Here is a 25385-nt window from a genome sequence, read left to right on the forward strand (position 1 = left end):
GTTCCATGCAGTGAACTAATGTATATGCAAGCTAGGGGCTAACACATATGTAAAGCTGGAACTTTCATCTCGTCCAGCCTCTCAGGCATTATGTAAAGCACTCTCAGAGGGATAACAAAACTTTTTCCAAGTTTCTTTCTTTGTATATATGAAGCGGAGCATGGCATGCCTGACGATCACATGCCCTCTGGAAGCAGCTTTGGGTTGGGTGCTGCATATTCAGTGCCTGAGGAACCATGTTCAAAATGAAAGAATCCAGGACAGCAACAGATGCTCATGGGGATCAAGAAAGCCACTTTTTGGCAGCATGGTTTGGTAACAGACCTTTCTGCTAGAGCGAGTCAGTTGCATACAGTTCGCAACCACTGCTCTGCTGCAGAAATAGAGACTTCAATCAAACCCTGCAAGACAAAATAAGCCAAGTGACACAAGTCACAGTAAAAAACAGGTTTCCAAGGCTCCCTAAATCTATGCAGCTCGATTGAGAGTCTGAAATCTAGAAGTTTCTGTAAGTCTCAAAGTAACCATGATATTACGCTTCTCCATTCCCTCAAATTTTGGCCTTTGCCTTATGGAGTTCCCCCTGGTTCCCCCATCTGCTGGGCTGCTTCCCTGCACTGTGTGGCAGCTGCTGTGGCATTCTTCTGGCACGCTCAAGCTACTTTTGGTGACAGTTTCCTGACTTTCAGTCCCAGTCTCTAAACAGCTCGGCCACCCTACCACAGCTGCCCTCCTCAGCATCTGACATGGTTTCTGCTCTTGCTTCCACAAAGCTTCTGCCCCACTTCTCCCACACCTTGCTTCCTCTGCCCCCGGCACGCTCCTCCCTTGCTCATCCTTTGCAGATTACCAGATCCATCTCCTAGTAAGCTTTACACTAGAGATTACCACAGCAGATTAAGTGCACCACAAATGCAGGACTAGTGATTGAAATTACTTAGAAAAACAGTAAATTACACAGAACTACAAAGCAATACGGCAGAAAGGTTAAACGTGAAATGTGCTGAAGAGAAGATATGAAGGTATGCTGCTGAGAACCTCTGTACTGATGGCTGCGTATTTTCACAGCTATTGCTTGTATTCTCTAACTACAGCAGTATGTGTGTAACCTAGTTTCTCTAAAACACTTGGTCAGAGTGTTTAAAGGCATGGCTTTTCAATAATTGCTGTGGACTTTATCTGAGATTGTTTACCTTCCATGCTTGCTATCCTTGCCATACTCTTCAGCCTCTTGCAGAAATCCCTCACCTGACTGCAGGGTAACACACACTTCACAGGTGTGTGTTGCCAGTATCTTTCGATCTCTTTCAACCATCTCCTCCCCCAAAAGGACACTCCTTGTGGAAAGCTCAGGGATTATTTCAGCAATATCAGCACCAGTACGGAGCTGAAAAGGTGTGACTGTCTTCTCTTTTAGTATGGGCTCCCTGAATTTGGCACGGCAAAGCCAACCCATGCAGGTCCAACTGCCTCATCAGCAGGTAGGTAGCACAGCAATCTGTGCCTCCAGCTCCAAAAGGGTTAACATGGCAGCACAACTGTTTTGATTAGGAAACCGAAGAGGACTGTTTGCTCTGCACACAAGCAGTTCTTATTAACGAGTGAAACTTATTGGCCAGGCTGGATGGAATCCAGGGCTTTTCACTGTATACCAAGTGATTCACAAAGAAGAAAAATCTAGTGGGAAAATGTGTGCGTGTTGGTGGGGGTTGGTGGAGAGTAAAGAAAGGACCTATACTTTAGCTAGTCTAAACATACGTAGAAGTATATTACTGACAGGGTGGATTGTTTAACCTGCCCTGTTTAATAGTTCCATGTACAGCAGCAGCCTACAGAATGTCTATTAATAACTCCCAGTCTGTAGGGGCCATGTCCACACGCCTACCAAAGCCATGCTTTGGCACCACAAGGCTCTCTAAGGCCCAGTGCCAGCACTGAGGACAGTTGGGTCTCGCCCCATTCCTTATAGCCTTGCTCGGTCTCCAGTTGGCCAATGCAGCAGCAGGAACAACTTCTGGGCTCAGAAGAACTGGGTTAACTCTAGGTGAACAAGCACAAGCTGTCAGCATCTGTCATTTGCACTGATACCACATAGTAAAGGCCTATGGTTTTCCTTGAAGATAAACGTGACGCCAGAAGTCCAAAAGGTTTGCTGCCGCTCACTTAGAGGGCTTTTTCTCTTTGAGATTCCTCAGCATGCTCCCAAACTTAACCCTACTGCACAGCACTCCTCAAAACCTGGGCTGCTGCCAGACAGCAGTGACAGACTCCAAATCTTGTCTCTGAGGCAACTCATCATTTATGCTGGTTTCCTCAAGCCACCCAGGGCTGCAGAAAGCCTGCCTGTGTTAGTTCGTGCTTTTAGACACTGCATGGGAGGAGGCAGGAGACAGAAGAACATGCTGAGTGATATTTAGTCACTTCAGTTACAAGGTTTTAAAAGTAAATAATCTTCTCAACCAACAGAGATTAGTTAAAAGCATTCTTCTACTCTGAACTAATTCATTTCCCAGTGTCCAGTATTTGTCAGGACCTCAGGCTGGAGATGCATGGGGGCAATCCACACACTCTTCTGCATGTTTCTCATCCACATGGCAGTCACTTTTTCTATATTGCCCAAATTCACACAACAGATCTGGCACGTTTAAATCCTAAGCCTTGCATTCAAAACAAAGATGTGACGTTCCACACTTGATGCCCACCTGGGAACCTCTTCAGCAGAAAAAACAAAGCACCAGCAACTTGTTCTTCTAAACACACAGCCAGCACGTGGTGACTGAAGGCACTACTCAGGGCCTTTATAGTCCTAAGGGTGCAAAGACTTTCACTACCATGCACTTTTGTCCCTGCAGCATGCTGGACTTAAATTGCTGAAGAAGCCAATTCAACTTCAAAAACACCAAACAACAAAAATAAACATATTGGAGGAGGAGAAAGTAGGAACAAATAAGCTTCAGGAGTCATGTGTGGGCTGACACATAGATCATTTCAACTGACTTGCTTGACAACTCAAGGCATATTGACACAGTGGGAAGACAGGTGGTGGGAGAAGGTTAGTGGCAAAAATATGCAGCAGAGATAGGTACAGATTTCTGGCCTCACCTCCTGAGAAAGTGTTGTGAGTACAGTGCACCTTCCATGCTTGTCCCTCACTGGAGTTCCAAATGGTCTTCCCAGGCAAGTCAATGCCTTTGCCTTTGCTACTGGCAGGCCAAGAGCTTGCCTTTGCACATCTCTGAGCTTCAGTAAGGGCTTAACATTTCCATACTAAGACTTAGCATGGAGTTTGAAACTCAGCTCCATCTAGTCATAGCAACCTTCTATTCTCCATTGACATTATCTGTAGCATTGTTAATTACATATATTATATATAATTTATAGCAAAGGCTTAGGTCTCAGTCACACGTTAAGAGGTACCAAATGACTAATTAATTCAGTCTTCTCTAGGGTCTGAGTAGAGACTACTTCACCTCCTATGTCCAGCAATATCAGGCAGTAAGAGGTCATGGGGGCCAGTTCAGAAGTTGTTTTCTGCTAAGTACACAGACCCACTATATCATTGAATTCATTTAAAATAATTGATCTGACGGTGCACAAGGAGAATCACTTTCATCTGCTGGGAAGACTAAGGACAAATCAGAATTGATTTTAATCAGCTTAGGCTGTGAAAGGCTTCTATAACCTTGAAATCTCCAGCCAAAAAGCAGTGCTAACTATTTCAGACTATGTAAAATTTTATAATTATCCTCATAAACGATTATTTGTCGTGAAATAAAAAAAATCTGCAAGACAAAAAGGGGTAGATGCTTTCACTGCTTAGGAACTCTACAAATCTGCTTACCCCTCCCGAGGCATGGAAAAATATTGATATAAGTCATCTCTCTAGTTGAGGATTAGAAAGATAATAACAGGAATTAGAGGCAGCAGAAGGTCAAACAGCCTTAGAAGCACCAGAATGACTCCTTACTGGCTCCTGTGCTGTGCACCATGAAGAGCAAGTACTGCCAGACCACCTGCCACCACTGCTAAGAATTAGTGGTGACAATGGTATAGTGGTGACATTCCAGCATAGCAGCAGTATAGCCTACAAAGAGGACTGAGGTAGACTACACTCATAACCCCATTTTCATCTGTTTTTTGAATAATTAGTGCAAATATAAAAAGACTTCTGATACCCATTTTTACCCTTCTTAGGATTTGTCTTAATAAGGCAGAGAGGAGTAGGCTTGCGATTAAAACATAGCTTCTAACATTAAAAGAAGAAAGGTGCTGCACTGCACAGACTACCCTCTACCATGTTAGCTCTCCTGTCTTATATGACAATTTCTACCCTCCCCTTCACCCCCTTGAAGAACTAGCTGCATAACCACACTGGGATAAGCTCTCTGCCAACTGCTGTCTGGGTCATTTAAACGAATCTACACCTGAGAAATGGCTAGTCCATGGCTTATCCCCCTTGAAGTGCAGTCACTGTCATTTGCTTTGCCTCCAGCAGGCACTCATGCCCTTCAGCATGTTGCTTGCACTGGACAACCAAGTCACAGAATCACAGAATCACACAGAATCACAAAATTGTAGGGGTTGGAAGGGACCTCCAGAGATCATCGAGTCCAACCCCCCTGCCAAAGCAGGTTCCCTACAGCAGGTAGCACAGGTAGGCATCCAGGCAGGTCTTGAACATCTCCAGAGAAGGAGACTCCACCACCTCCCTGGGCAGCCTGTTCCAGTGCTCCGTCACCTCACTGTAAAGAAGTTCTTGCGCATGTTTGTGCAGAACTTCCTATGCTGCAGTTTCTGGCCGTTTCCCCTTGTCCTGTCTCCATTCACCACTGAAAACAGTCCGGCCTCGCCATTCTGCCCCCCACACCTCAGATATTTATAGACCTGGATCAGGTCCCCTCTCAGTCTCCTTTTCTCAAGGCTGAACAGACCCAGTTCACTCAGCCTTTCCTCATAGGAGAGATGCTCCAGGCCCTTCACCATCTTCGTGGCCCTCTGCTGGACTCTTCCCAAGAGATCCCTGTCTTTTTTGTACTGGGGAGCCCAGAACTGGACGCAGTACTCCAGATGAGGTCTTACCAGGGCAGAGTAGAGGGGGAGGATCACCTCCTTTGACCTGCTGGCCACGCTCTTTTTAATGCACCCCAGTAAGCCATTGGTCTTTTTGGCCACAAGGGCACACTGCAAGTCCACCAGCATCAGCCTCTTACAGGTACTCCCACCAGCAGTCACTGCTATTGAGTTGTCTTCACAGGTTCAGTCTTAGTACAAGCAAGACGTAAGTCCAAAAGAGGCTACTTAATAACTCCTCGTTCTGAGATAAGTACTCAAGAAAATACAGTAAGCCCAGCTCGATCTATGCTAGCTAGAGGTATGTTTGTGATGGAAGGATAAATCTATGATATCTCAATGCAGGCATTATGAACAGTGTCACTGGTAAGAATGGGGGACTGTGTAAAAGGACATTTCAGGTTCTAAGCTTTGTTTGTAATATGCACTTGTAGGAGTATAAAGGAAAAATGTGCATTTTTGAAAGCTCAATTTTGTTTTCCTGCTTTTATGATCATCTGTTATGCTAAAACATACTGTGAGTGCACCCCAACAAATTATTCTCTGCAGAAAGTGTTTATTTTAGGCTTTCTACACAACTGTAGAGAATCTTCTGAGGATAATTCCAGTTTACAGTTTTCTAAGACTTGTCACTGTGGGACACAGTCATCTGTTTCCTTTATTTCATTAGTAGCTATATTTACACCACATTGAGTAGATATCAATCCCATGTCATCCACCAGTACACCACAGAAACAGTAAACCAAGTTTTGACTTCTGCCTAAGCAGAGGACAAAGAGAATAGTTTTCTACTACAATATAGATCTCTGCTTTATGTTGTATTTGAAGATCTTTCCCTTCTTATCTATCAAAAAGCATAGGTTAGCAAGAAGATTCTTTTTCAACTCTCCTTAAAATCCAAAAAAAAATATTCAAATGGTGACATTTCAGCTACATTTGGCAACAATTACCCAAAAGCAATAGACAGCTTGCTTGTAGCGGCAACTCTACAAACACACCTCCTCAGCCCTGAAGTACTTATTAACAAAGGCGCAGTCACCTGTAATGTGCAAACCTCAACCAATTTTCAGTTCCAGGGTGCTCTTATTCTGTGAGAATGCCTATCAGCTACAATTTGGTTTCATCTAATTTAGCCTAGAGCATCTAAGTTTAATTACCTCTGCAGGCACTTTTTTTTTTTCCTATTGCCTTACTTGCTTCACCTCATCTAGTATTAAGCAAGGAAAACAGTTACAGCCTGCCAGAATACAGAGGCCCAGAGACTTTCAATTTGGTGTACAGCACACCTAATAACCTCTATAAAAGTGGCTTAGAGCAGTGAGTTGTAGTAAATGTACATAGCAGAATGACTTATTAATCTTCTCTCTGTTAGCCTTCTGTCCTTGCACTGAAGAGCTGAGGCGTGCGACATCCATGGTTGTATTGTTTTTTCTTCAGTAAAATTTCACACTCACTAGGACTGCAACCAAACCTTCCCCTCAGTCAGGAGTAACTCAGGCATGTGAAAGAAAGTTCATACTCCCCAGTGCAGTAACAGGGACATGATTTGATCCAGTACACTTCTTTCTTTCCCTCAGAGCTTCACCGTAACTCCATTTTACTCTGTTCAGGATCATGCATTATATAGATGTTAGCAAGTCAGTTACATGCATTTGTTACCAAAATAAATGAAGTGCTGGGGAGCAGGGAGCTGCTGTTTCTACTTTATGATTTGAAAACCAACCAAAAAAGTATCTAAATTTAAACAGAATTTACCTTTACTTTCAGTAGTACATTTCCTACTCAAGGCATCCCAACATTCTACACACATCTATACGCATACCAAACTTCAGCCATTAACAGTCAAGGCATACATTATCAAAGGACAACTTAAGGCTATTTTATCTGCACAGTAACTGTACACTTCACATTTTATCAAGAAAAGCCAAATCATATTCCATGTCCTCTGAGATGTGCATTTCTTCTTTATATTTGCATCTCAACTGGTATCCAAAATTCTTCCAAGACACAGTTCTTCCAGATCCGTATTTTTAGCTAACAAAATCCTACACGACTTAGCAAATTATCATTAGGGAAACACAAACGTAATAAACAAACATGCAAACTCAAAGATATCTTGTATCTCAACAACCCTCCCATCCTGTACGCCAAAACACTTCAGTATGTTCCACAAACATATCTGCTACACGTGTTCCAGATTCTGAATATGCCTGCTTCTCCTCGGAAGTTTCTATCAGAGGTTTCAGGGGGTTCTTGTTTTTCATTTTCTTGCCCCCACTCCTTCCGGTTTTGGTAGCTTAAGCATTCTCATCTGTCACACACAGACTCACATTTTGAATGTCAGAGAGCTTATCATCACAGACTTGTACTTCATATTTAAATAAATAAGAGCATGCCTACTCTAAGTTCTAGTCACCCTGGAAAGCAGCACTGCAGCATCAAGAGAAAGTTCTAGCAAAATTAAAGTGATTCAAAAGGCACTTTACTAGCCAGCCACCTTAAAGAATAAAAATAAAAATCACTAATTAACAAATTCTCACCCACTGTAACACACACAGACATTCTCTTTCCCTCTTGAAACCCACTCAAAACCAGCCAAACAAACAATACAAGAAGATGTCTGGTACATGCCATATCACACAGGAAACAAGGCAAATTCACAAGCTAAGAAACATCTGAACTTAAAACCAGTCTCCCTAGATGGAAGAACACAACCCACGATTCCCTTCTTTGAGAAAGTTCACTGCTGGATGAGCATGGGTAACCACATGTTCTTCAGCAGAAATGTCTCACAGTGACATAATACAACAATCAATCTCTGTAATGCAAACAAAGGGCCCCTATTCATGGGATTCAGCATTTCAGTGGAGACGAGCTTATTCCAGCATTAAGCTAACCAAACATTTTCAGTAGAGACTTCTTCCTAACCTCCCTTCTTCAAGTCTCCTCAGCAAAATGTCTCTTAAGATGAAGTTGAAAGTTCAGAGTAGCTTTTTCCTTTAAATACCACACAGTTTGTTCCTATAAAATAATTGTCATCCAAAACAAAAAAAAGCCCATCAAAACCTCCACTACTTAGTTTTGCTGTTGATGATTCCTGTTCAATAAATCACCAGAAAATACCCCCATGCACTTACTTCAGAGCAATGTTCTCCTTCCAGAATATTTTCCAATTACAAGCAAAAGTTACATAATTAGTATCAGAAGGTGACAGTAATTCTGGATTTTTCTTCTCTCCAGTGCCTTTTAGATATTTGTGACATGTCCACATCTTTGAAATGTTCTTTACAACGTGCTTATGATAAGGAAGGAGGAGAAAAGATGGAGAAGAGGGAAACTCAGACTAGAATAGCTTAATATGCACTGTAAAATTTCAGTGTAAATCAGCATCACTGGAATTTTGCTTTTTGGTGCTAGATGAGTAGGGATAGGCATCAGTCTGCCTACGTATGGATTCTGCATTCGAATGCATAAAAAAAAACCAACACAAAAACAAGTTACACATTGCAGGAACAGTACCTCACTTCTCTGAAGAGGTATTAAAAATCAGATTTAAAAAAAAAAAAATTCTAACCTGATCAATCTTTCAAGAATCCAAAAAAGGTCTGTCTGCATCATCTGCAAGTTTTTCTTTTCACAAGCTGCTCTCAGCAGCTTTCAGAGAAGATTACTCCAGAAGCTCCTGAAGAATTGCCCTCCAATGTCAGAGCTTGATTATTAAAATAGGAACTAAGGAAACATGGAGAAAAGGAGACAATTTGCACTTCTCTGTTGGCAATTTCATGGGTCTGGTTTGTGTCAAGTGTTCAAAAATCCTTGTTTTGAGAGAAAGTAAAGCCCTTAGCAAGAAAAATACCAGCCCACGGCCTGCCAACTTATGGGCCACTGCAGCTGCAGAAAACCAGTGACACATAGGAGATGAGATGATTTCAACAGTGGGAAACTGAGAAGTTGAAAGAAAGGCAGTATTGCCTCCATGTTACAAGAAGAAAACTGGAGATCAGAGAGACCAAAAAGCTTTCCCAAAACTCACTCACAAATCATAAACTGACCTCCTTTCTCCCCAGGATGCATACGCCAGAGCTAAACATTCATTTTCAGTTACCTCACCTCCACCCTAATACTTTACCTAATGCTTTTTCTGCAAAGTACACGTGTGTCTGGACACTACTAGGAGTTCTTCCTGTGCAAAAGCATTTTCTCAGGAACGGGTAGTTTAAGTTGCTACCACACAGTTCAGAAGAGTAAAACTGACTTATTTCATGGTAAGTCTGGAAGATGGAATTCTTGCTTCTTAAGGGAAGCGCCCACAGCTTTGTCTGTTACTGCACTGCGTTTACTTGGTACTCTCACTAAGGTCTCTCACCGTGCTCTTCCTCCGAAACAAACATGAATTTTACCTAAATAGATTTCTAAACATTTGCAATCTAGCATACTACAATAGCAAACATAACTCCCTGTCTCAAGAAGTTACAAGCACCAAGAATCATACTAAGAATTTGTAATTTTCAAATTAAAAGCAAAAGGCATTCTAGTGCTTAGGTAATATGCTCTGCCAGCTGCAAACCCTCCTGCCAAGGGAACCTGGATTTAGCTTATATTTTGAATTTACTTCAGTAAAGCCTTTAATACTATTTCTCACAGCATCCTTCTGGACAAAACATCCAGCATTATCCAGAGTGTCCAAAGGAGGACTATGAAGAGGCTGAAGGGTTTGGAGGGGAAAGACTCATGAGAAGCGGCTGAGTCCCCTGTGTGTGCTCAGCGCAGAGCAGAAGAGCTGAGGGGAGGCCTGATGGCGGTGCAGCTCCTCACAGGGAGCGGAGGGGCAGCGCTGAGCTCTGCTCTGTGTGACAGCGACAGGGCCCGAGGGAACGGCATGGAGCTGTCAGGGGAGGGCAGCTGCGGGTCAGGGAAAGGGGCTGCAGCACAGCGCCGTGGGCATGGAGCGGGATGCACAGGGCTGTGGGCACGGCCCGAATGCAGGACTTCACAGAACATTCTGACAGATCTCTCGGTCATACAGACTGATTTTTGGATGGTCCTTGTGGAGTTGGACTTGATGGTCCTCGTAGGTCCCTTCCTACTCAGGATGTTCTACACTTCCATGAAAGTTGGTTTAACTATCAAGTTTTACTTTGGAAATTCAGCAGAATCTAAACAGCTGGAGAAACAAGAAAGTCCTTAATTCACGATAGTCGATACTTGTTTGTGACTGAGGGAAATGCATATTTACCTGTTTTAAATACAATGATCCCAATTAGTGACAAAGAATTCCTTAGTGGGTATGTAAAATGTAAAACAACAATTTAAACAAAAAGACGAAGCTAGCAACTGCATGACAAACCAGTGTAATGTGAGGACATATACAGAGATCAGCATCACTACTTTAGGCATATTAACATTACTGCTTTTCATAGCATTATACACACTGTTGCTCAGCATCAGACAATTTCCTCACTAGGAATTCTGACAAAACATACACGTATTACTGATAGCTACAGCCATACTATAATTTTTTCTTAAATAACAGTCAGGCATGACTTCAAAATTAAAATTGAGAAACTGAATTTAAAAAGAAAGGGAAAAAAAAAAAAAAAAAATCAAGCAAGCAAAAATGATGCCCCATCCCTGGAGGCTTTCAAGGCCAGGCTGGATGTGAGCAGCCTGGTCTGCTAGTTGGCAACCCTGCACATAGCAGGGGGGTTGAAACTAGATGATCATTGTGGTCCTTTTCAAGCCAGGCCATTCTATGATTCTATGAAAAACAGCTAAAATAACTTTAAATGGAAACTGTTCCTCTCAGAGATAATTATTAAACTTCTAGAGGTTTTTAAAAGACCTTTATTACAGAGATAAATTTGCTCTTATCTAGTTTGCTGCATGTGACATGCAAGGCAAATAATATCTGGCAGACACCCTGCCCGAAATAAGCAACAGTTTGCTCTAACACTGGTTATAAAAATCTGTCACCATTGTGCTGTACCTATGACCTGTATCTATTACTCTCCATCTCATTACCACGGTCACAGTTTAACAACATTTCATGCAGGTAACTGTAGTGAGCCCTACAGTACTGCAAGACTGAAGACTCTGCATTTAAAAAATTTACAGTAAAAAATGTTGTGACATTTAGGTGATGCTTTATTGACTATTTTGATTAAACAGCACTTATCTCCCAGCTTTCTCTATATGTAATATCCAAGGCACTTTTGTCATCTGACAAAAAGAATACTGAGCGCTACTTACCACTGTCATGGTCAGACATAGCAAGATCCCAACTCGTAAGACTATATATGATCTAGTAGTTAGAAGTCCAAGAGAAGCTATAATAAAATAATAATTTATATGATCACATACCTATGATGGAATCCCTTCGAAAAACATCTCTGTCAAAAATATAAAATGACAGATGGCGAAAGGTCCGAGGAATTTCACAGTAAAAGTCTTCTCCATAGAAGGGGCTGGGTAAGGAAAAAAACAACATACAGATACACACACACAAAGAGAAAGAAATTAGTGTTGGTATCCTGGAGGAGCCAGCATCCTTACATTTCACACTAAGGACATCACACTGGACTGCAGTGATCACTCCCACCCATGAAAGTACACCTTCAAGCACCATTCCAATGTTACTCTTCCCACCTACCTTAAATGCCCACAGAAGAAGATTTCCTAGTGTGAAAAAAGAGCAAGTATTTGTTTCTATTTGGAAAAACAAGAGCCCTTAACAGAAGGAGGGCAGAGACCTTATGATTTGTTTACATATAGTTTGTTGAATATGGAGGTCCCTGCTGCCACACAAGGCTTACAACAGACTATACAACAGAGATCACAAAAGCACACAGATGAACAGGATATGCAAAATACAGCATGGATTAAGGAATGCATACATACTTTTTAAAGGATTTTGTTTACTTAAATGTCTGCAGCCTTCTTTTCAAACCTTCCAAAGTTTCCAATTAAAAGACGAGTTCAGTCAACTGGTACTAGCTAAGCCTGGCAGCTGACTTGATGCTTGTTACCTGGTAGCCCTGCAGATCTATTACTGCTTGTAGGGTTTTATAGAATAAGTTCTTTTATAGTAAGACAAGATTTTAAAAACATAGAAATAAAAAGCCCAATCTCAGCATGAAAATCTTTCAGAGACTTATGGGCTTTCTTTAGACTGCACCTATTTAAATGGGGGAAAAAAAAAACTCAAACCCCCTAAAAGCAATCTTTTCAGTTCCTGTCTATCCAATTATACGGTTGAGGAATTATTTCTAAGAACTATAAGCATTTATCAACATTATTTATTCATTGACAGGTCTACCATTTTACCACAGATTTTTAATTCCAAGTCACTCATGCTTCAGCAAATCTAAATTGGTGGATGCAATTTGAGTCATACAGACAAATACAGCAAGTATGGCAGAGGTAAACTTCAATATAAATCTCACATCCTAACAAGCTCAAAGCCAGCAGGCTTTTTCTTCCCCTTTTAAATACAGACCTCTTTATTGGCTTGGCTAAGCATGAAGATAGGAGATAGAACCGTACTGTAGATTTAATCATTACTGAAAGCTTTTTTATGTTACAAAATGTCATAGCATTAACTTTTGATTTTTCAGCCTCCTGTTTGTCAGCAGATGTTATTCCCTCAATGTCTTTCAGGTCACCAAAGCACAGGTATATTACTCAAATATATATATACACCACTCAAATACTTCTGCTTGTATTTCTGCCATTTCTGAAAATACACTACCCCAAAATCCTCTAATCGTCTCACAAGCTAGCTGGCAAATATCATTCAATGCACTGAGCATCACAACACAAACAAGTTCATCACTGTGTTTGAGGAAATAGATGCATATCATACCATCCAGAGGCATCTCTCAAAACACAGTAACAACATTTTGGTGGAGTTACTAGTCCATCAGCCACAAGGAAAAACACACTAGATAAACAGCAAAGCCAACGGTGCACACACAAGTCAAAATTTCCCCACTGAAACAGTCTCCCATTCCTTGAAATAAACGCACCCAGCCATAAATCAAAGCACCGTGACCCACTTAATCATCCCTGCTGTGAAGACAGGAGAAAATCTAAGGGTTGGAGATGGCAGCTGAATGCTATATCCATCCCATCTACTGCCTCCAATTCAGTGCTCTCAGTTAAATCATCTTCACTCATTCTGCTCAGAGATTTCATTCGGAACCAAGAATTCAGCAGCCACTGTTCCAGGTACAAAATATCCAGACACTCTGAAACAAGAGGTTTCTACTAAACTGACTGCTACCCAACTATCCCAGAGGCCATGCTTTGGGCAGCTCCAAATTCCCATTCTATGCATATGGTGCACGTTTTTATGCTCAGGCTTAACCCACAAAGGGGTGACAGAAATGCATAAGCATCACCCAGATATTTAGGGCACTGTGTATGCAAAACACTTGCATCGTTCTGAGCTCTAATACTCTGTTCATCCATAAAATTGCCCTTTCCACTGGAAGAATATGACAGATGAACTTATTCGCTAATGATCTTAGCATGAAATGATAGTTAATGAACTGTGGATTATATACCCGTTTCTCTATCAAGAATATTAGAGAAGCTTCAGTTTATCGGAAATGCACACACACCATAAAGCTTACTTTAATTCAGCTCAGCTGATTCTGGGGAGAAAGAGCAGAAAACAGACATCAAATGGCTTCTTTGGCAAATCCTGTATTAATCATTATCACGAGTGCTGCTCAGAGGCAGAAGATATCTAAGACCATACCGAAGCAAAACACACACAATGTTCAGAAAAGCAGAATGGACAACAGGAAGTATCTAATCCAATACATGGTAACTGAAAGAGACTAATTAACTAATAGAAGAAATGCTATGAAGACTGAGCTAGCCGTGCACAGATCACATCTCGTCACTTGGCTTAACCCCTCCAAGATCTCATAGCCCTTCATAGCCTTCCACCACTCAGGTAACACGCCTGAGTCACGCTGCATTCCTAATAAAACCAAGCAGGTCTCCAGCCCGAGTACACTCACTCTCCCTCGGATAATTACCCAGCAAAGTTTTGACTGTGAGGAAACATTAAGATAAATCTGATCCTCACCCACCTCAATTTGTGAAACTTTGTAATAGTATCTTCATTTATTTCGTATAGAAATAATATCTTCGTTTTGAGGGAATCTAAAGTAACCACACAAATGATTTGAGCTTCCAGTTCACTGTGTGCTTATCCTCTGTGCATCCCCTCAGAACAATACCATTGCTATCTCCCACCCAGACCTGAAGAGTAAGAGGTCGCAGCAGGCAAATTCCATGATTTATTTCCCAAGCCACGTTACTGTGAGCATGAGCCCCAGGGCTCCAGAATGGTTTGTGTTTTTTTTTTCCCCAAGAGAACAGATAGATGACTCCCTCTGTCCCCCAACAGCTAGTTAGTCAGACAGCTTCAGTGAGTACTTTTATTTTGACATGGCAATTAATAAAAAACAGCAGCATCTGCTTACACAGCCCTCAAGAGTCTGACAAGATCCTCCAAAACAAATACTAGAACTAACCCCGCTGAAAACTCAGGAATCTTGCAGAATCCAGTGAGTTCAGATCCAACCTCCAAGTTCTGAGTTCAGATTTCATTGGAGACTAAAGGTATGCTCATAAGAAACAGTATTCATTTGAGGAGGAGAAACAACAAGGGTACCCTTCCCTTAACCTCACAGCATGGGTTGCACATTGGTATGGTCACAGCTGAAGGAGAAGACTAGCACTGCCATCATTTCAGGACCTTACAGACTTCAAACAGTAGCTAAGGGGAGCATGCTAGTGACAGGATTTCACAAAGACTGCAGTAAAGGATGTCCACTATAAGGGGCTAATCAGTCTCCTTCCACACTGAACACAGAAGCATTTGCAAAAACAGCTTCATCGCTCAAGACCACTACATTTAAAAACAAACACTATTTATGGAATCATAGAATCCTTAGAGTTGGAAAGACCTTTAAAAGTCATCCAGTCCAACTCCCCTGTCATAAACAGGGACATCACAGATCGATCAGGTTGCCCGGGATTGATGCAGCCTGGCCTTGAATGTCTCCAGGGATGGGGCATCAAACACCTCTCTGAACAACCTGTACCCGTGCCTTGGCACTCTCACCATAAAAGCCTTCTTCTTTATGTCTAAGCCAAATCTACCTTCTTTAAGCTTTAAACTATTACTCATTTCTTTTTAGTTCTGTTATCATAGTGATGAAAAGAGTGGCAGTGCACGTATCAGTTACTACTGACTTAGGAAATGGGCTGTTCCTAAGTCACCAGCTCTTATGTTTCTCACAGGATCTGAGACTATGGAGAAAGATCACCAGTGTTTAAAACGAAAACCTTCAGGTTTTCCATCACCCCTTGCTATCCTCTGAAGGAGGAAAGCAGTGCTTTTCTCCAAAAGTGCAGGGCTGTCTTACCATCCAGCTCAGAATTACATAATCACTAAGATCTCTTGGAAAAGATCCCCAAGATTATCCAGTCCAACTATCCACCTACCACCAATACTTCCCAGCTAAACTACGTCCCTCAGTACCAAACCTAAATGTTCCTTTAACATCTCCAGGGACGGTGACCCAATCACCTCCCTGGGCAGCTTTTACACAGTGCAAGTACACTCACAGACACAGATGCCATATGATCTCTCCTTACGAGGTTTTCCCTAGGAGCTTCTGCACCTGCTGTGACAGAAGATATGCAAAGCTTTGTTGAGAAAAAGCAGTGAAGTAAAAACATCAAGACTGGTACAATGGAGGGAGCAAGAATACCAGGAAATCAAATCCAGAAAGTTCCCTCCATGTGTTGTTTTACTCATCCTGAAGCCCTTCCCATTTAAAGGTATTTATTTCTGAATCTCCTCTAATGCTCTGGTGATGGATTTTCTCAGGAGAAGACAGGGAGGAGGAGAAACATATTACTGTGCAAGTAGAACGAAAGCAAATAAGGAAGAGAATCTTCACTACAAACATGATGAACAGGGTCTTAAAAAAAAATTCAAGTTTGTTCACTTTTACATGTTCTACTAAACTCCACAGGCAGACTTGCAACTTGAATTCCATACCCTAGGCTATCTACCAAAATCACTGGAAACGGTACTGACTTGATGAAATCTCTTCTTCTCAGTTAATCTCAGAACAGATACATTTATTTAGTTTTAGTCTGTGCTGCAAAATCACCCCGTGTTCATTTCTCCATATCTTAAGACTCACTAAATCAGTTTTGTTTTTGTTTTGGCACTAGCAGTTCAGTGGATGAAGTGAAAGAGTTGCATGATGAATAATAATGAAACCCCTGAAACCAAAATTCTTTGTGTATCGATTTTTTTTAAAGTGCTTCTTTTGCTTGGAAGTAAAGACTATTAACATGCTGCAGACAACTCCACATCCTCTGACTATTTCAAATGGTTTAGAAATACTGGATTCATCCTGCTGCATGAACTGAAGACCAGAGTTCACATCTCAATGTGAGCTGGAAGCAAAATCAGTCTGTACAAAGGAGTACGCTTGCTTGTTTCTACTACTAAGCCTCTTCTATTGCTTGGCTAATATGTTTTATGCTATGCTTAGCAGCATATGTAAAGGGATGGGGGTGAGGAGGGGAAGAAGAGAAGAGAAGGTTTATTCAAAGCAGGAACAGCCAGCCAAATAAAATGTGAATACACTTCAGTCTCCTACTAGACACAGAGCTACAAGAAGACAGGCAAATAAGACAGGATCTTTAGAAGCCAAAGTTGGCAGATGTCATGGTCGCTTCCTTACACAGCTTATTAAAAATACCCAGTATTATATTTGAAGCACACATTTGGCAGAGTACACACAGCAGGAAGTACATGGCACACAAGGCAACATCCAAATCCAAACATACCACCTATGCCCATTGTTAGAGTGCAGACTGCAGTCTTCCAGACATCCGCTAAGCCCAAGCAATTTTTTTTCTCACGTCGCTGTGCAGGCACCCAAATGGCAGCGCTGCGTTAGAGCCACAAGCACCCTTACCACACAGAGAAAAAATAAAGTGGTGTGCATTTTCTCTCCCCTAATATCAGAACACGGAGACAGACACACGAGCTATAGTTACCGTCCTCACTTGACAGTTGCTGGTTTGGCTCAATGAGGCTTACAGGGATTATGATAACTTTAAGTAGCAGCCGTTTGGCCCCTAGTCACCTCCCAAAATATTCTGTAAGACGACACACACAAACAGAAGTCACATTACAGCTGCATTGTTGGTTTTTTTTTATTATTATTGTTTTGTGTTTTTTTTTTTAATGGCTCAAAGCAGCTTACAGCACCAACAATTGTTACTCATATGGGTGGTTTTTTGTGTGAATAAATGCTCTCATTCATAAACCCTGCCTTGGTCTCAAGGCTCACTTCATTCTCCTCCTTCCATTAAGTCCTGCTTCCTTTCCTGGCACCCTTCCCAGCTGTATTACTTCCCTACATGACCATGCAGTCCTTGCCTTCAACAATAACCCTGACCAGGCCAAAGTTGTATCCACAGCCATCTTATCCTTTCCTTTAAAGGCTTGGGACGCTTCAGAATTGAAATCTACTTTTAATAGGAATTAAAGCCATGGTCAGCTACAGTCAGATGCAGAAGATGGCAGATCCCAGAAACTAACAGCATGCTGAGAGTTGGGAGCAGGTGAGAGAGAAGCTACGGAACATGCAGACAGCAGAAGACATGCTGCAGCGTCCAGTTCAGCCTCTGTACTCAAGACCTCTGGTCTGGGGAAAGCTGCTACTTCAAAGAGGTGAGCTGGCAACCTAAGAACGTGGAAGCAGCTAACTGAGCTGATTTTGGCAACAGTCCAACTAAGGGAAACAACTATGTGTTTAAAACTTGAGAACTGGCCTGCATCCAAGATGTTATCAGAACGCAAGAGAAGTTTAGCCATGCAGCCGTGAACTCCACACACTGGAAAACAGTGTCTGAGCAAGCCCAGAATTTAAAAACAAACAAACAAACAAAAAAAACAACACAAAACGTAAAATACAATACCAGAATTATTTAGAGAAAGTTCTGCAAGCTATCAACTGAATTTGTTACCAGACCTGATAGTAAAACAAACATAACTACCTCCTGTGGAAGGGAATGCGGCCATAACTGAACTTACAGCACATTTCACTACACACTCACAAGCACACTGTTTCTTTCACTGGAAACTACGAAGGGAAAAAAAAAAAAAAGGACTGTGGGTGGAGAAAGTGCTTCTGGCTTCATTTTCTTTTTCATTCAGGCTTTGATCACTATGTTTAGCACGTGAAAAATTCCTCAGTGAAATAGTGGAGAACTAAATAATGACAGACTCAAGATGCTTGGCTCATCTCTCTAAAGCACACAGCGTCAGCCATTTGATTCTTAATGTGTGACAGTTTTTGCTTTTATTCATATCCTTGAAACAAATTTAGAGATGTCACATTCCTTCCATTCTTCACCTATGATTTGAGAAGCTGCCTTGATTTCCTGTTGCAGCTGACACTGCCCTTTAAGTGAATGGAAACATCTGATGGAAACAGCCAAGGCAAAGTCAGTCTTAATGCCAACAAGCCAAGAAAGTTTATCCTTCGGGAAGCTCTGCTGCTAGAACAAGCCCCTGACAGTAGTGCCTGAAGTCTGGAGCTGCTCATGGGGGAAGGTAAGAGTTGGTTCAGCAAAAGAGATTTACAGGCAAAACTACTGTCAGGTTGCTTATTTGTAGCTCAGACCTAAAAAATGTTGTAAATCTATGCATTGAAAAAAAATAACGAACACAACAACCTCACTCATTTCTTTAGACACAAAATACATAAGGGGCTTCACATCCATCTCTGCTAGGTTTCATGAGTAGATCCAATTATATTCAGGGCCATTCTCTGTGATAGTAGTATAAATACTGAAAGACAAACGCTTAAACAGAAAAGTTTATTAGATCCCCACTCTAACTGTCCTCTCTCTTTCGACTAGCACGTGACCCACTCAGAATTTACTAAAAGCTCATGCCAAGGAATTTATGAAAAAAGCACTGTTTCAAGATTCGCTTCCATCTACTCGCATAGTTCAAGGTTCTCTTCCTGGGAACCTGGAAAGATTCCTCTGATCAACATGCACACTAATCCTGCTTGTCCACGGACCCCCAGAGAAGTTAAATGACTCTGAGCCACCCCACATAAACAGGACTTTCACACTTCCCTGCAATTTCAGAGAAGGACCAGCCCATGTCACAGAATCACAGAATGGCCCAGGTTGGAAGGGACCTCAAGGATCATGAATCTCCAACCCCCCTGCCACATGCAGGGCCACCAACCTCCACATTTAATACTATAATTATATATAATAATATAATATATTTAATACCAGGTTGCCCAGGGCCCCATCCAACCTGGCCTGGAACACCTTCAGGGACGGGGCATCCACAGCCTCTCTGGGCAGCCTGTTCCAGCACCTCACCACTCTCTATGTAAAGAACTTGGTGTATTTGGTCAGATACTACCAAGTAATCCTCATAGCAGCCCTCACAAGGCACGAGTGCCATCATTCAGCTTAACTAGAGCCAAGAGAAACAAGATGGCAGGAATAACTTAAATTCCTGCTTGCAATTTATGAGTCCCACCTGACTGCTGAACAGGGGTGTTAAGGTTCACCATGCTGGCTGCTCTCAGTTTTTATGATGCAAACTTAGATAAAGGGCACCATGCTCACGGAAAATCTCTCAAGAGCAGTGGTAAGAGCACTGGAATGGGCAACAGGATGACCTGGTTCAGTTCTTAACACTCTGAATGATTTATTTTCTGTTGATTTAAGAGGTTACTGATCTCAGTTGTCTTCCCATGCCTCTGCCACAGCCTGATAAAATACAAATCTGTTGCAGAAGATTAGAGCAGAGCTCAGGGAGATAACTTCTTAGAGTCTCAATGCAAAATACAGGAGATCATGAGTCAGAGTGTGAAGGCTCTGCCACAGACACCCAAAGCAAGCCAGAACTGGTCCCTCATGCAAGTCCTTCTGGGAAAGACAAGGAACGGCATCCTTCCTCTCCATTCACTGGTCCTACTTGAATTTTACATCAGAAGGCCTGCCTGGAGAAACATATGTTGTTTTGGTGTTTCTTTGTTTGTTTTAAACTGCTTAACAGAAAATTAATGAAGTTAAAAAACAACACACACACACAAAGAAAATCCCAACAGAATAACCATTATCATGCACTCTTGGATTCCCAAGTACACAAGGCAGCGTTTCAGTGCAACTTGTAATTACAAATCCTTTCATGCACATTAAAAAAAGTCATTTTATGCAGACATGCTGGAAAAGATAGGATTCTCCAGGACACACAGTTTTGTATGAGAAGACACCGTTTCAAAATTGGTAGAGCTGCATATGAAACACCCCTCAATTCAGAGATTCGCACAGAAGATTTTTTCATAAGCTACACGAAAAACTATTTCATCAACTATGAAAAAAAAGTAAATCAAATACAGAGGAATAACCAGTAGAAGTGAAAATGCAGACAATTCTTATTACTTTTTCGCTAGCTGTGACCAGTAACCCAACCTCATGTCATCAGTGAAGTGGTAGGGAACAGAAAATGGGCCTGAACAGCACAGCCTTCTATGCCAGCCACATGGATGGTCAGGCAGGACTCTGCTATTTTAGCCATGCTGTGGCCCAGCTCTATGTCCCAGCTTCCACGTAACGTCACGGATTACAGCAGTGATACCTCAGAAAAAGGCACCCAGCACATACTTCCCTGATACGTTGGCGAGTGCCTGGCAAACACTATATATGAAAGCAAAGATTTCTCTGCTGCATACAAATTACAAGGGCTTTAGGGCACAGAAATCTACCTGCTCAATAATTTATGGTTAGTCAATGAGTTCAATCAGTTTACAAACAAGCATTAAAGAACGTAACAACATTACTGGCTTCTCAGTTATGTGCTCATCTTAGAAAGAACAATAGGCTAGCACTGCACTGTCTGATTTCAAAAACGTCCTCCTCTAGAAGTCTATGCACTTGTTTAAATATATTTAAATGTAATCATATGAAAGATTATACAGCTGTTTGAGTGTTCCTCACTAAATAAAAGCAATCACGATCAACAGATTGGGAGCACATCCCAATTTTACCACTGATGTATTTGGGATTTTTGGGATGTATTTTGGATTTTGGGGTATTTGGGTCTGCACTTTTGTTTTGCTGTTTGTTTTCATGGAAGAAAAACAAGGCCAGAGAAACATCTATCTGGATCAAGGCAAAATCCACGTGTTAATACAGTGTTTAAGTGGATTTTCAGGGATGAAGAAACAAGTTTTTAAAAAATAGTGCTTGCAAATAGAAGCCTACAGACAGAAAGACAGTCAAGACAACCATGGAAGAGGTAAATTCACTGGGAGAATAAACATAAAGATCACCATTAGTCAATCCTTACAGCAGGGAAAATGGGACTGCAAAGGATTTTGAGAGGTCATCTGGTCTACTACTGTCTCAAAGCAGGAAGTTTTCAATATGTTGGTCAGGACCAGTTATATATAATCTATCAGTGCTAAAGATGGGAATCTACTGCAATGCTTCAGAATCTTTAAGAACAGGAAGATTTCCTTCATAACAAACCTAATAAATTTCCTTCCCTACTGCAATTTAAATCTATTACTTGCAGTATACTATACTAGATGCCATACTAGACATACAGAACAATTCCCTCTCTCACAATTTTTTAAAAATATGCTTACAGATTTGTGTATGGTCAGCCCTCTTTTCCATACTAAACAATTCCTATCTTTTAACCTTTCATCACCCAGTTATGTTTTCCTGGTCTCTGACCATTGTGTTTCTCTGCTCTGAATTTACCTCAAAAGATAAAAGGAATTCAGCTCTACAGGAAACGAGAAACCTTCCAGTTTCTGCACAGTCTCTTCAGCTTTATAATGACACCTAAAGACAGAGGAAATTTTCCCCACTAAAAGAGCAACACTTGTTGCTCATGCCTTCTACATACAGTTATTTTCTCAAAAGAAAAAATAATTGGATTAGTTCAAGGAAATGACATCAACTATTATCATACACCCCTCGCTCCCCCACTTCATCCTCCCTGTGAAGGACTTTAATGATCATCTAGCAAAAACACCAACTGTGCACTGTCTGGTTGTGAGCAATAGGGCTGCAGCTGGTTGATGTAAGACTGCATTTAAATAAATGACAAAGTCTCTTCTAGAGAAAGAACTGGTCCAGGGACATTTCTCATCAGCTATTGTAAAAAAGCATACTGGTTAAATGAAGTTAGATGCACTCCAAACCCTGTCATAGAAAAACACTTCCTCTCATTGTGTTTAGCCAATCTAAAAGCCTCAAAAATCAACAGTCTTCGTTATGGACCCCAGTGCATCCCATCAGAAGATAAGTTGAGGAACAAAGACTTAAAAAATTACAAGAGAACAATTAAAGCGACTTAAGGCACTAAATCCCACTTCAAGCTATTCAAACTCTCCTTTTTATTGTGTGCATGGTACTTGGGGGTGGGGAAGTGAATTAGAGCTGTTTCTCAGAGCAAGCTATTTGCAACAAGGCAAACACCAGATTCCTAACTATATTACTCTCTTTTCCCACTTTATACCTGAAGATAAAAGTTTTATGTTTGACTTTCTTTTGCTGACAATATGTAAGAAAATATAAAAAAGACTTCACTTGCCAGAGTATACATCTATGCCCAGCCTTCTTTCAATTGCTGATACTTGGGGATTTCCAGGAGAAAGTGTTCTAACTTTTGTTACATGCTTCTTGTTCTGTTTCCTTCCACATTTGGCTTCTATAACCTCACAGGAAGCATACAAGATAAACGAAAGGTCTGACCATCAGACGCCTGTCTCAATTAGCTGCAGCTCCATGATAAAAAGAATACATGAATCCTGAATTCCAGATACTAGCAATGCAAAACTCCTCATAGATAGCTGCAAAATGGAGCTCAGAACTAAAAAGTTTAGGGAAGCTCCAAATAACACTGCAAAAAGAAAGGAGCACTGGATGCACACTCTTTGGAGAACAGTTTATGTGGCTTGCCATGGTGGAGATGCCTTCCCATATATACAAATAAGAATCACAGCACTAACACTTTTATCAATACAGTGCTCTTAAAACTGGAAAGAGAATCATGCACATCCTTTACTCCCCCAAAAAAGTGTTTATGGAACATTACACAAACACAATAAGCAGAAAAGTTCAGAGTATTGAGAAGAGTTAACAGAACAATGCATAGAGTATTTGTTACCATAATGACTTTTCCACAATTTTGGTCCTGAAAACCTCCTCCTGGTCCAGGTTTACAGTACAGTAGCAATCCCTCATCTTGTTTGGCCCCGGGTATGTAGGAAGATTTTTGGCTTCACCTGAAGTCAAGAAAGAAAAAAAAAAGACAGGAGGATTATATATTAGGAAGTTACTTACAAATTAGTCAGCTATCTAATGCAGCATCAGGAAAAAGGCTGAAGTGAATGCTTCCTAAGTGATAAGTCTCTATTAAGTTGAGCAGCAGCATTCTGTTTCCAGTACAGCAGCTCCTGACAGCCCCCAAGTTCAGAGTTCAGCAGCAGCCAGGTTCAGCAACAGCTCAGTTTATTGCCTCTGATCTGCCAGCATGTATCTGAGAGCACATTGCTTCCTTCCAAACTTTTGTTTTCATCAGTCCACCCATAAGATGCCAGGAATACAAAACAACATGGTAATAAAGCTTTCCAATACAGCCTGCTGATTTGATCTTGAAGACATTTTTAGAACCTGGCAAATGAGGACTGACCCTCAGCTTTTTGCTTGCCCAGATGCTGAGATGGAAACAAGTCACTTCAGTCGGTGCCTTATGCCACACACTGGGCTTTCAAGCATTTGGATGAAGTAACCAGCACTAAGCTGCCTAATATCCTCACACAAAGGTACCATGCAACTCACTAATACTCTTCATATTGAATGTTTGTTTCAAAACTGCAACAAGAAACATGTGTATCCTACAGAACAACAAACAAAAACAACAAAAGGAAGAGAAGCAAGAAGCTACAAAACAGATGAGCAAAAATCAAGAGTAAAACAAGTTTGTCTCTCATGTATCCATTAAAAACAAAGCTGGGTGTTAAATCTCCTTGACAGACTGATGAGGTCAAACTCTCAACCAGGAAAGTGGGCATTGCTCCCTAAGGCTTTGCTAAAGCACCTTAGCACTACCTGAATGAGTGTTTTAAACTCAAAGGATGAAGCCTAGAGGTAAGTCCACAGTGCATGCGGTAACTAGATTGCTTTTGCTAGATAAAGCACAGAAGCACAGTCCAAGGGAACAAAAGTTTGTTTGCTAGTAGGGAAAGAAACTCTAAATGACAGTAACTATTATAACCTCACCTCCAGCTGGTGCAGGAAAAGCATGAATTAACACATATTTCATGTATCAATTCCTCACTTCAGTGTTCCTCTGCATAAGTTCACTCCCAACTCAGCTGACACAACTTGCTAGCTTTCTTCCAACCTCCTCTAGAGATGTGAGACATGATATTAAAAAAGCTGGCTGCACGGTAATTCACAGGTGTGACTACAACATCTGTTAGTGCACTTAGTGTGGCTCTGAATTAAGCCACAGTGCTAGCAATGGTTTAACTACAGCAGCTCTGGCCAAAAATATATTGAGGATTACTGAGGACTGGTACAACCTGCACTGAATTCTGTTCTGCTGTGATAAAACTCCAACTCTTATCCACCTGAGGTCAAGCATCAAACACACTAAACTCATAGATGCCAAGCTCTGTGCTCTCACACTAAAACCACGTGAAACCAGCCTCTTCTCTGGATTATTGAGTGAAGATCCCCAGGGAGAGCACGTGGTGACGAGTTTCAATAGATGCACAATCAGGAGGTCTTCCCCTGGGGCTGCCATGCTACTCCCACAGCTCTTCCAAGAGGACGAGACAAAACTTGTCATGCTCAAAACTGAAGAGGGAAAATAAAAGCAATTCCTCTTTTTCTGCACTTTTCCCACTTCCCACTCCAACACAAACGTACACAGAAACTACTTTTGGATTCCATGTGCTTGATTCCTAGGCAGCTTTCTGAGGCGCACAACAGTCATTTAAGGGCTTTAGGCTAAGACTTCATCTGTAGGACTGTAAGACTGTAGGAATTGTATTTTAAAACTCAATTCTCCTTTTTAGTAGACTTAGAGAAGAAAACCCGCCAATATTAAAACCTAATGCAATGCAAATGAGAATAACCAGTGGCATCAGCCAATACCTGCAGTCTGCAAAGGAAAGATCACCATCACAACATTAGAAAACGAGACA

The 25385-nt window shown here is 41.4% G+C and overlaps 1 protein-coding gene across 3 annotated transcripts in view; it reads right to left on the minus strand.

The window, feature by feature from the left end:
• Positions 1-25385, minus strand: part of RASA3 (RAS p21 protein activator 3) — a 129935-nt gene that overhangs the window by 71592 nt on the left and 32958 nt on the right. For all 3 annotated transcript variants that reach the window (XM_042867738.1, XM_042867737.1, XM_042867736.1), the window contains exons 2-3: positions 23339-23456; positions 11431-11534 (exon numbers count right to left, since the gene is read on the minus strand). In XM_042867738.1, coding sequence (XP_042723672.1) covers positions 11431-11534; positions 23339-23456 — 222 coding nt within the window. The remainder of the gene's footprint in view (positions 1-11430; positions 11535-23338; positions 23457-25385) is intronic.

This window comes from Lagopus leucura, unplaced genomic scaffold (assembly GCF_019238085.1).
Source record: "Lagopus leucura isolate 7727_CA_CO unplaced genomic scaffold, USGS_WTPT01 Super-Scaffold_100001, whole genome shotgun sequence".
NCBI classification, from domain to species: Eukaryota; Metazoa; Chordata; class Aves; order Galliformes; family Phasianidae; genus Lagopus; species Lagopus leucura.